The sequence below is a fragment of the Culicoides brevitarsis genome, chromosome 1, assembly GCF_036172545.1.
Source record: "Culicoides brevitarsis isolate CSIRO-B50_1 chromosome 1, AGI_CSIRO_Cbre_v1, whole genome shotgun sequence".
NCBI classification, from domain to species: domain Eukaryota; kingdom Metazoa; phylum Arthropoda; class Insecta; order Diptera; family Ceratopogonidae; genus Culicoides; species Culicoides brevitarsis.
The window spans coordinates 10,240,364-10,253,255 of NC_087085.1; the positions used below are offsets into that span (position 1 = coordinate 10,240,364).

Here is a 12,892-nt window from a genome sequence, read left to right on the forward strand (position 1 = left end):
GTAATGGAGCTGCCTTGTATTTTATTATTTTTTGACAATACGAAACAACACAAAAATTATGTATTTTTGTATAATTAGTCAAAAAAATAAAATAAGGGGAGCAATAACAATAAAAACGTGTGTCATTATTATTATTGTTTTATATTTCAGCTGCACAATAAAAAGGATAATTTGTGGTTATATTTTTTTTTGTGTTTTTATAAGCATCCAGGTATTTATTATTTTTTTCCGTATTTTTCGTTGATTGAATATAATTCGGAACGAATTTAGAGGTCGAGCTTGTAATGTGATTATGTTAAATTGAATTTGCTCTAATATAAAAATTAATTTTAATTGGAAATGTTTTTGCGGTATAATGTTATGTTGATATTTTAGTCGTTATTAGCCTTCCGCATAAATAATTGCTGAATACGCAAATTGATAACTTTTGAAGTCGCTTTTTCGTAATAAGTTTATGGAAAAATTTAAATTGCTGTGACAGGTATTTATGCCATGTTTTACAATGAATATCATTTAAATTTACCGCTATAGAGTCTTCTTTTCACGAATTAATGCGATATTATTTGTATACGTATTATTATTCCGTTAATGTTGACAATTTTTGTGTGGCTGTACAATTACGGTGTCGCAGAAGTTTTGAATAATTCATTAAATTAAATATTTTTTCAAGCAATTTTTTGTCGTTTTCTCTTATTTTTTTTTTAATTTGTGGAATATCTTTTGAATGTATGTTAAATATTGATAATTGAAAAAAAATATCTTGAGTTCAATAAACTTTTTACATTTTAATAATCTTTTCCCTTGAGGTATAATTTCTTTAGAAGTTTCCTAAACTTTTATTAAAAGTAAAAAAAGTAAAAAAGAGTTTCGTAAAAAATATTTTTTTTGTAAAATTTTTAAATTCATTAAAAAAAAATAATAAAAAGAGTTTTTTATGTTTAAATATTTTAATATATTTTTTTTAAATTATAAAAATTTAAAAAAAAATTTAAAATGTAAAAAAATTAATTAAATTAAATTATTAAAAAATTTTATGTTATAAAAATTAAAAAAAAATAAATAAATAAATAAAATTAAAAATAAATTAATTTATTATTGTTTTATAAAATTAATTATTAAAAATGTATTCATACATTAATTTAAAATTATTTTTTCTAAAATACTATTTAAATAATAATTTAAAAATTTAAATATTAAAAATAAAATTTAGGTAGCTATCAATTTTTTATGAAAATTATTATTTATTTATTTTTATATTTATTTTTTTTTTTTTTAAAAAAATATAATTAATTTAATATAATATTAAATGAAAACGTCAAAAATAATAATTTTCATAAATATTAATAATAAAATTTTATTCTTAATATTTATATTTTATTTTAATTTTTTTTCAATTAAATTTCTTGAAATACGACAAAATTTATTTTTTTTTAAATTATTGTAAATTTCTATAATTATTATTATTATATATTTTTTATAAAATTTTTAAAATTATTATACTTTTTACTATAAAAATTCGAAATTTTCTAAATTACATAAATTTTCAATCAAAACCTGCCTCAATAAATCCATTGAAACAATCCGAGCAAATATTCCTTGAACAAACATAAATCTGTGGCTCACGTTTCACCCTAACAATCAATTCATTAAATTGTCTATTTGACTTTTCTCCGTATCAATTGCTGGAAATACGATCCCTATCGTCGTTTGCCTCCAATGATATCAATAAATATTACGTTTAATTAACCCCGCCGTCTAACCGCTTGCCGCAAAATAACCCAGCATCGATCTGGGATGCCATTTAACTCACAAAGAGAATCACCTAAGCATCTTAAAAGCGATTTAAATAAATTAATTAGCAAAGACTTTGCAGCAATTAAATTTTCAGTCTTCTTTCTGCGGTTATTTAGCACAACTATTAAATATCTATCACCATTAAGCAAAAATTACACGTTCCAATTCATTTTCGCAAGGATAATGATGATAATAATTTTCTTTCATAAAATTTAGTTTTTTTTTGTCTTGCACAGACAATTTTGCTTTGTTCATCAAATTTGCAACAATTTTTAATTACCATCCTTTGTTGAAACGAAAATTTGCGCCATTTACAAAGCTATTTGGGCATTTTACATCGTCGACAGCAAAGACAACGAGAAACGGGGAGAAAGACGAAAAAACAAATTACATTTTTAATGACAATGTTAACTTACTTAATCGCATCATCACGCCTTGTTGCATGCCCAAAGTTGGCAACGTCGCAATGGACAGAGATAGGAGAGTTGTATCTTTCCATTAAACCTAAATCAGGGACGAAAAATATATTTTTAAAATTATTTGTATTATTTATGATAATAATTAAATTTTAATTAATTAATTAATTTTTTTAATAATTAATTATTTTATTTAATAATTAATTAATTTTTAATTTTTTAATAATTGATAAAAAATAATAAATATTAACCTGAAAATAATTTTGTTCTTTTTTTTATTTTTAAAAAAAATTTTACGAATTTTTTTTAAATTGTTCGAAAATGTCAAAAATTAAAAAAAAATAAACACAATTCAACAGTCTTTTTTAAAACATTTAAAAAATTTCGTTTTTTATAAAATTAAAAAATAATTTTCAAAAATCTTATTGAAAAAAAAAATTAATTAATTAATAATAATATTTAATTATTTTATTATAAAAATTTAAATTATTTTTAAATTTAATTTTCTTAAAATATTTAAATATTAAAATAAATAAATTAAAAATAAAATTTTTTCAGCTAAATTTTTAAAAATATTTTAAAGGTTTTTTTTAAATCTTATTGAAATAATTTAATTTTTTTTGACTTAAAAAAAGATAAAATTTTATAAAATAGCTAATTTAAAGTTTAATTTTAATATTTATTTAAATATTTGAAATAAATAATTTTAATAAATATTAAAATAAATAAATTAATTAATTAAATAAAGTAAAAAAAAAAAATAATTATTTAAATTATTATTTTTTAAATATTTTTTTCGTCCCTGTGCCTAACAAATCTCTTAATTTTGTAAATTTTAATGGAAGAATTTCCGTGCAAACACACCGCATCATCATGCTTTATAATGATGATTATTTATCTCTCTATCTGAGTTTGGTGAATTTCATGAATAAATTGTGTTCTATGCTAGAAAATAAACAAAACAGCATAATTAATTATGATTTGATTACGGCGCGCGCTGTATCTGCAAATAATTTAAATTTGGCATAAATTTAGGTGTATTTTTCCCGAGAATTTAGTGATATTTATAGAACATGCCGTGAAAGACTCCTTTTGTCGCCGCATATAATCTCGTTGTTATCACATTGTTACTTCGTGTATTGCTGAAACTGGAATGTTGTACAAACGACATAACAATACAACAATAAAAACAACCAGCAATCGCTTAAATAAAGAAAACAAGAGAATTGTCATTGTTTTGTGGGGCAGACCGAAATATATTTATTTGTATGCATTTTTGTGTAAGAACATAATTTCGCTCGTTTTACGCTTGCGCCGCAAATGACGTCATTCCTTTCCATCTCCCTCTTGAATTTTTTTTTGTGCAAGGGGAAAATTATATCAAATCCTTTGCTTTGTAGAGCGAATCCCAGATACGAAGCTTGTGAATGTTTGGTAATTCTTTCATTTCGGAGCCATTTCGAGTGAATTCGAGACATTGAACGTCCTCAGTGGTTCCTTTGACGAGAGCAGGCCACGCATTGAGACTTCCATTGTGACAAAAACTCATGAAATAATTCAAGAAAGTTTGTTGGGCTTCGTAGTTGTCGTGACCCGGCATGAGACGAGGAGCAAAAGTCTTGAAAATCAGAGGGAAATCTTCGGTGTGACAAGTTCCTTTGCGATGAGGAATTTTACAGAGCTTCCGTAAAAAGTTGTAGTATTCGGGAGCGTCAGACGAGGGGTCCAAAACCAAGTTGTAGAGATAAGTTTTGCCAGATCCAGTTGGATGGAGACGTCGTTGCATGATCGAACGATGGATTGCATGCCAGAATTGACGATCAGTTTCGAGCTGTAGGAGAAAAATATGCGATTAATTATCAAAAAAATATTAATTTTTTTTTGCGAAATTCTCCGATATAATTTTTAAAAAAATAAAAAATTTCGATTTTTTAAAAAATATTTTTTTAATGAAATTTAAAAATTTTCTTTTTTATAAAATTTAAAAAAATATTTTTTTTAAATAATTTTTTTTTAATAAATTTTATAAAAATATTTTTTTTTATGTTGCTTTTTATTTTCCGTTCAATAGTTAAATTTACATAATTTTAATATTTTTATTTGTAAAAAAAATTATTCATAATTTTTAAAAAAGGTTTAAGAATTTTTTTTTTGTAAAAATCTGTTTTATTTGTCAATTTTTTAACTTTTTTAAAAAATTTTAAAAAATTTATATTGTGTTGAATAATTAAAAAAAAATGATTTTTGAATAATATTTTGAATTTTTTGTCAAGAAAAATTTTATTTTAAATTTTTCTTTATTATTTTTAATTTTAGTCTAAAAAACTTGAATTTTAATTTATTTTAATAATTTTAATTAATTTAATTTATTAATTTTTTTATATTTATTTTTTTTTATTTTTTTATTTAATATCTCAATTAATTTTATTAAATATTATTTTTATTAAAAAAAATTAATATTATTTTTATTGAAAAAGAAATTTTTTAAATTTTTTTTTATTTAAAGCGGAGAAAAATTAAGCGTTTTAAATTTAATTATTAAAAAAAAAAACAATATGTTAGATATGTTTGAAGAAATTTATCAAATTTAACTCGAAATTAACTCAATTAATTTTCAAAATATAAAAAAAAATTAATTTACTCACGTTAGCAAATCCAGCAACTCGATCAGCTTCATTCGCAAAGTACAATTCATACAACTTATCTCCATTTTTTCGCGCTTCTTCAACAGTTAATCCTTCTCTCATTTCCGGCAACATCACAAAACGATGATCTTGCGCCATAAAATCCAACATGTTGTTATTATCAAAATAATAACAAAACAATCCTTCATCAGAAACGCCGCCAAAAATGACATCAACATCTTTACTCCACGGATCGCGTCCCAATTCGAGAGGCGATTTTGGCAAGAAACACATTTCACTGACATACGGTTCAACTTGCGGCACAAAAACTGCCATAAGCTCCGTATTCACCAACATGTCTTGCGGATCAATTAAACTCGCATTAATACGAGATAACTCCTCGGCACTTTTTGAATTGATCGCATTAAAGATCGTCATGTCATCCTCGTCGCCAGTTAATCCGAGATTTTTTACAAATTTCTTCAGATATTTGTTATAATCTCGATTTGCGGTTGCCCATGGCGTTAAAGGCGAGCCAGACATGGCGATTGCACGAGTAAACAATCCCCGAGATAAGGGAGAGATAAGATGATAATTGACAGAAGCTCCGCCGGCACTTTCGCCTGCTATTGTGATGTTATTTGGATCGCCTCCAAAATGAGAAATGTTCTCTTTGATCCATTTCAAAGCCATCGATTGATCTTTCAAGCCTGCATTTCCGGGAATTCCGACTTTTGGATCTTTCAACGAGAGAAATCCGAAAATATTGAGACGATAATTGATGGAAACGAAGATGACGTCTTTCTCAACTACCAAATCTGGTCCGTAAAAGTACGTGCTGCTACTTCCCCATAGAAATCCGCCTCCGTGGATCCAAACAAAAACTGGCAGGGGCTTCGATGGCTTCAACTACGGAAGAAAAATCATTAATTTTTGATAAAAATCAATTTTTTATGAAATCTCACATCAGGCGTGAAGACATTCAATCCCAAACAATCCTCAGATCCAACTAATTTTGGTCCATCGGGCAGAAAAATATCGATATTCGTCGCTGCTGAACCCTCTTTCGTGCAATCGACAACTTCACTCCAACTCTTAACAGGCTTCGGATCACGAAAACGTAATTCTCCAAGCGGGGGTTGCGCATACGGGATATGCTGGAACGAGAAAAATTCCTTTCCTAAATCCGTTTTCTTCGAAATTCCCATCACGGGACCCGAATTCGTTGAAACAATTGACGTTGCTGCGCTCATTTTGACGATTGAACTTCAAATAAAGCACAAAACGACAAATTTAGTCAATTTATGAAGTTGAGGTTTTGTACGATAACGCCAAATCTGTATGCGTTAGACGACCTAAAGCGGCCTTTGAGCTCGTTTTGTACTTGAGTTGTGCGATGTATGACTTAATCTTCTGTACGTAAGAATCATTCGTGTAGAAATATCGAACATTTTTTGTTAATTAAATAATTTAAATTGCTCTAACACAAAAAAAAAATTAAATCGTTCGGCAAAAATCGGGTGAGTCGTTATAACATTTCGTTATTTGTTGTCTAACGAAGTTTTTTTTTGTTTCAATAACAATAACAAACTGCGAATAAATGAAATTTTTATGAATGAAATGATCTTATCTGATTAAACTGTATTAAAATTTAAATTGTGAATTACTTATCAATATTATCAGAATTTTTTTGAAGGCATGCGGAGATATTCAATTTTGTGTCCATTTATATTTTTTTTTTTAAATATTTTTTAAAAAATACATATAATTTATTTTAATTTATTTAATTTACTTTATAGAAAAATTAAAAAAAAATGCAGAAAAATTTTGATTTTTTTTTCATTAAAATTAATATTTTTTCATTAAATAGTAAAATTTATTTAAATTTTATTTCAAAAAAAATCTTTTATTGATCAATTAATAAAATTAATTTCTTTTACGAATGTAAATACATTTTTTTAAAAAACAATTTTGATTGTAAAAATTAACAAAAAATATTTAATTATTTTTTTTTTCTTTAATTTTTAATATCTAAAGTATATCATATTTTAAATTTTTAAATATTTTAATTTATTTTAAAATCAATTTTTTTTTTAGAAAAAAATATAGTTTAATTAATAAAATAATTTTTCATTAAAAAAATTCAAATATAATCTTAATAAAGAAAATTAAAATAATTAAATAAATTTAAAATAAAATACTCTAATAATTAATTAATTTTAAATAATTATAATTATAATTTAATTTATTTTTTTATGATTCATTATGATTAATTAAAACATAAATATTTTATACAATTAAATAATCTTTTAAATAAAAATTAAGAATTTCTAACATTTTTTTTTAAATTTAAATTAAAACATAAAAAAATTAATTAAATAATTTAATTTAATTAAATTTTTTAATTATTTTATTAATTAATTATATTATTTTAATAAAAAAATTGGCTTGAATAAGAAAAATTTCTGATAAAAATTAATTTTATTTTATTTTTAAAACAAAGACATAAATATTTTTTATTTAAAAAATTTTTTTTTCGCTTTCAAAAAAAATTCACAAAAATTATAATTTAAAATTTTTATTTTTAAATTAAAAAATAATTTAATTTTTTTTTAATTTTAATTGAAATTTCTCATGAAAAATCCAATAAAACTCTAAATTTAATTAAAAACTTCTCCATAACTCCAATTTTTAACAGTGTACATCTTCAAAGGGGAACTAAACTCCCCAACACTCCAAACACATACGCGAAAAAAAGAGGGGAATTTCGCAAACTATACACAACTGCCTTCATATACACTTTTTATTTGTATGCATATACGACACATCTGTTTGATTGCACGTCGCTTCGTCGTCGCTTGGAAATATTTATCAGACAAAACAAGGTACAACGATATGGAAAATTTATACGACCAACAGTTGGTCGTAGACATTTATCATGTACAGTGGTTTTGCTAACAACGCGAAAAAAGACGGCAAACAAAAAAAAATACCATAAATATATATTTAATGTTTTTAAAACATATTTGTGGTGTATAATTAAGCAAATAATTACTATAAAAAAAAATAACAAGAGCATAAAAAAATGATTAATATTTTTTCCTGCATGTAAAAAATTTGCTGACAAGAAAAAAAATTAAAAACGCAAAAAAAAATAAAATTTCTGGGTTATTAACACAAAAAAAAATAATAAAGTGTCGACAATTACTGATAAAAAAAATAAAAAAAAATTATAACAAAGAAATTGATGCAGATTTAGATAAAAAAAAATAAAATAAATTGTTGATAAAAATGTCAAGTGAAGTAATAAAATAATAAAAAAAATCGACAGTACCAACTTTTATTTTCTTTTCGCTGTGTTGTGATATGACTCGAGTGTATTTTTTATAAAAAAAAAAATAACTCGACTACAAGTTTCCTGTTTGCACCGTAAAATACAAAAAAATGTTGCATTAAATAATTTATCATATTTGCGAAAAAAAAATAGCGTCAAGAAAGATACTTATTTAACTTACTTACAACATAAAAAATAAAAGATTTATAAAAAGAGCGATATTTATCTGCTTATAATACCTGTTATTCCTACATAAAGGTTCTTACTGGTTCTCAATCCATTCATTCTGTGATACTAATCTATAGAAAAAAAAATAAAATAAAAATATTATGTACATTGAATCGGTGAGCCGAAACATTATAATAGCCTGAACCAGGATTATTTGGTCGTCCCTTGTCGTTGTCGACATCATCGTTTCTTGGTATATTGATTTAGCGCTTTATTTGTTGGTGTAAAAAAAAAAGTAAAACTATTTATGGTGCTCCCATTCGTATGCTTGCACAAGTAAAATGTGTGTTTATACTACATAATGATACCACAAATAAATACGAAACGAGAGACATAGAGCTCTGTAGCGAGCGCAGCAATCATTATTGTATCAATAATTCATTACGACACTGAATGGAAAAAAGTAAACGTCATGAATGGAAATGCGGCATAATGCTAATGAAATAATACAAAAAGTAACCAAAAAATACTTAATAATGATAATTGCAACGAGTAATCAAACACTAGACGCGATAAATTAGTGCTATAAAAGGATAAAAAAAAATATCCAAGTGTCGAAAACAAGCAATAATAATTAATGTAATAAAATAATGCGAAGAAATGAGTGAAAACAAATAAAATTATTAATTATTATTATTATATTACAGCAAAAGAAGTGATTTTATAAGCATAAGAAACCTTTAAAAAAAATGTGAAAAGCCAACTAATGACCGTCAGTGTACAAAAGCAAATATATTAGTGTCACAACTAACTTTAAATCTTGTTAAAAGCACAAAACCGACCACAACAACAAAAATTAAACATAAAATACATCAGGTTTGCGTGCGAGCTTCAAATAAAAAAAATACCTAATAATAAAAATCACAATAAAAAATTAAACAAAAAAGAAATTATATCAAATATTTGCTGATCAGTAGATTTTTTTTTGTAACAAAAACATATATAATAAATAAAAATAAAACATGTGTTGAACAGAAGTTTCGACTACGAAAAAAAATTTAAAGTGAATCAGAAGCTGAAATTAATTTAAAAAGTAACAAAAAAAATTTATGTAATAAATGTTGTGACAAAATTTTATTTTTACCTCTTATAAAAAAAAAATCTTTGCAAAAAAAAAAAAATAAAATAAAAATTTGCCCGTGCGTTGATTTATAAGTATTTTTTTTTTTTTTCACACAAAGAAGAAAAAAATACATTTTGTGGATCATTAAAATAAAATAAATGCGTTTCAAAAAATACGAGGATTTAAATGTTAAATACTAAAGAAAAAATGTTCGGCAGGTTGCTACCTACTGGATTTAACTGGTTTTGACAAGATTACAAAAAAAATGATTTAAATTATTTTTTCCACTGAATACTGAAATAAATTGCTTGTATGATGAGTCGACTTGGGAATTTTTTGTGTGTGTATGACTTTTTCTTTTTTTTTTTTCATGTGCGGTTTGGATGAAAATTGAAAAAAAAAGATGAAATTCGAACAATAAAAAAAATAAAGTAAAATGTTTTACAAGAGATTTGTTGGATGGAAAATTGATTTAAAAGGATAGTACACAGCTTTGGTGCATTAGAAGTCATGTATGGTAATTACATGTTGAAAAGTAACTAATAGGTATTTTTTCAATAACATCTGATATTTATTGATTAGTTGGGTGCATTGCATTGATTTTTATTTAAGTTAGAAATTTTTTAATTTTTTTTAATATTAAATTTTTAGGTTTTAAAGGAATTTTTGTTCTTTGATGTTTACTTTTTGTTTAAAGTGTTGATTGGCGGTCCTTTTATTATCATATGTTGTCCCTTTTTTTAATTGACCTAATTTTTTCGGGTTGTCAATAGATGCATAATTTATGAGCACGTGTCTATTAATGTTATTAAGGTCGATAATAAATTTATTTTTAGAATGATGTTAATAAAGTCATCAAGTTGAAAGATTAAATAATAATAAATTGAGAATCTACGAAAAAATTTTTATTTTACGCAAAAAAAAATAGATAAAAAATTAAAATTATAAAGTTTCAAAATAAATTTTTATAAATTTATTTAAAAATTTTTTTAACTTTTTTCTATGGAAAAAATTTTTTTATTAAAACAAATTAAAATAATCAAAAAAATAAATATTTTTATTTTGGATTTTTTATAACCATAAATTTTATTATTTAATAAATTTTAATTTAACATTGTTTAATAAAATTTAATTTATTTTTTTTAAATAAAATTTAATTTTATTTTATTTAATAAAATTTAAAATTTTATTTAAAAAAATTAAATTCTACTCAATTTTAAAAATTAATTTCTACATTATTAAAGGTGTCGTCAAAAAAAAATTATTTAAGTTTTGAATATTATTTTTAATTTATTTTTCTAAATTTAAAGGACATCAAAAACTTTTGTACTGAATAAATTGACTTTTTGTCTGTTTAAAATAAGAAAATTTAATTTTTAAAATTAGATAGAATAAAATTTAAAAAAAAATTAAAATAAATAAATTAAATTCATTTTTTAAAATAAAATTTGGTTTTTTTTAAATTTTTATTTAATTTTTTTTATTAGTTTTGACAAATATTTTGTTAAATTAAATTAAATTAAAAATTAAAATAATCAAGATTTTTTTGGAAATAAAATTAGAAAATTAAAGTTCAAAGAAGAAATTACATTGATTGGCTTTGATCAAAAAAGATAAATGTTTGGGTCAGACAAAATAAAATAAAATCTCAATACAATGCTTGCAAGGCATTAATTTTTAAATCAGGCAAAAAGGAATCCCTTTTGATGATCGTAAACAAAGAATTGACCATATTTCTTGACTTTGTAGTGAAAAAATTTAATTTTTGTTAAGAAAACCATCGATTTCTGTTAAAGTTATTTTTTTTAAAATATATATTTTAAATTTAAAAAAAAAAAAATAATAAAAATCATAAATTAAAAAAAAAATAAAATTAAATTTTCTACCTTGGCAAAAAATCCCTTTTATGAAAAAAGTCAAGTCCTTGAAATAAAAAATAATTCATAGATTACTTTTTTTTTCCAATAAAACGACTCCCTCATGAGCAATTTCTAAAATTTTCCATTTCATCAAACAGATGAAACAAAAAACCAATTTTGCACGCCCAATTTCACAAATGCTTTACCGAGAAATTTGCCAAAATTTGCTCATTTAACACACGTAATAATTTGGCTACAACAGACTCATCAAACAAAAATCATCACAAGTACCGCGTTAATAAAAAAAGAGCAAAAATTAACATATCAAATATTTTTTCGCTTAAATAAACTCGGCACCCGAAAAAAAATCTCAAACATATATTCACCGGATTGACAACTGGGCGTAAATTTTGTTTGAATTATTAATGGGTTTCCACTTGTTGCGCCATCAATTTTTGAGAGCTCTCTCTTCCAATGTGCGCGACAAGGACATTAAATCACCGAAAGTGTCCGCAGCCGAATGTCACGACTCGACGAAGAAGGTGACAACTACAAGAAACACGTCGAAAACGAAGAAATAGAAGACAGATGATTAATGATGCACGATGATGTGTTTGTTTAATTAATGGTTTTTTATTCGTTTCACTAAGCAAGAGTCGAGTCTAAAGAGAAAAAAAATGTTGAAACGACGATAAAAAAGGTTTTTTGCTTAAATTATTCGATTTTTGCTGAGTTGATTTTATTTTAGTTTATTTTTACGTAACGAAAGTCGGGTTGGAGAGACTTTTATGCATGACTGATTATAAAAAGACAGCCCAGAGGAATCAAATTTTTATGCCGCTCTGCGAAACTTGTAAACTTATACGGAGGAATTGTTTAGTTTTCATCCGATGGGATGCTCCTTAACGATGATAACGACGCAGAAACACTGCAAAAAATAAACATAATTTTATGTGAAAGTCAAACAACACATGAATATAGGTTTGAATTTGCATTTCAAAAAAAAAAGAGAAAAAAAAGAAAAAACTTTTATTCAACTCCGTAACGACGACGACGACTCCGGCATCAATCCAACTGAAAATCTAAAGAAAAGACAATATTTTTGCACGTCGTAATGAAGCTCAGTCAAATGTGAAGCAAAACAAACTTGGGGATACAATGTCGAGTTATCGAGTTCTGAATAAGAAAAAAAGGGAAAAAAATCAATTTTCCTTATATTTTGTCTTATCTGAAGTTTTACATTAAAAGTCGCATTTTAGTTTATTTTTTTTTATTTTTTCTCTTTTAACGCTTGATAGGAATTGATGAAGCAAGGATCCAGGATAATTCTTTTTTTCTATTTTTATTACGAAATGTATAGTTTTATCCAAGTTTTATCAGTTCATGTTCCATTATTTGCTGTAGGATGTCGTGCATGGAAAAGAGGAAGGAGGAAGGCTAATGCGTCACTATTTCAGGATAAAAATAGTTTTTTTTTTGCGAGAGATAATGTGAGAGTTGAATGATAAGAAGAATGAAACGGAGATGAAAAAAAAATTGTAAATTTTATATTTTGAAGAGTTTTTGTCGTTATT

General features: G+C 24.2%; 1 protein-coding gene across 1 annotated transcript; it reads right to left on the bottom strand.

Annotated features, from left to right (window-relative positions):
* Positions 1–3,446: 3,446 nt before the first annotated feature.
* On the bottom strand, positions 3,447–6,090 carry LOC134836916 (esterase B1-like). The gene is made up of 3 exons (XM_063852199.1): positions 5,800–6,090; positions 4,856–5,743; positions 3,447–4,041 (listed from the first exon to the last, which is right to left on the bottom strand). The coding sequence occupies exons 1-3, from the start codon at positions 6,085–6,087 to the stop codon at positions 3,586–3,588; spliced, it is 1,632 nt and encodes a 543-aa protein (XP_063708269.1). The 5' UTR covers positions 6,088–6,090; the 3' UTR covers positions 3,447–3,585.
* Positions 6,091–12,892: the final 6,802 nt, after the last annotated feature.

Excerpts from the sequence above, each read along its gene's own strand:
- LOC134836916 (XM_063852199.1), bottom strand. The coding sequence starts at position 6,087 with ATGAGCGCAGCAACGTCAATTGTTTCAACGAATTCGGGTCCCGTGATG. Across the intron at positions 5,744-5,799 it reads TGAATGTCTTCACGCCTGAT|TTGAAGCCATCGAAGCCCCT; the intron begins GTGAGATTTCAT and ends TTTCTTCCGTAG. Across the intron at positions 4,042-4,855 it reads GAGTTGCTGGATTTGCTAAC|CTCGAAACTGATCGTCAATT; the intron begins GTGAGTAAATTA and ends TTTCTCCTACAG.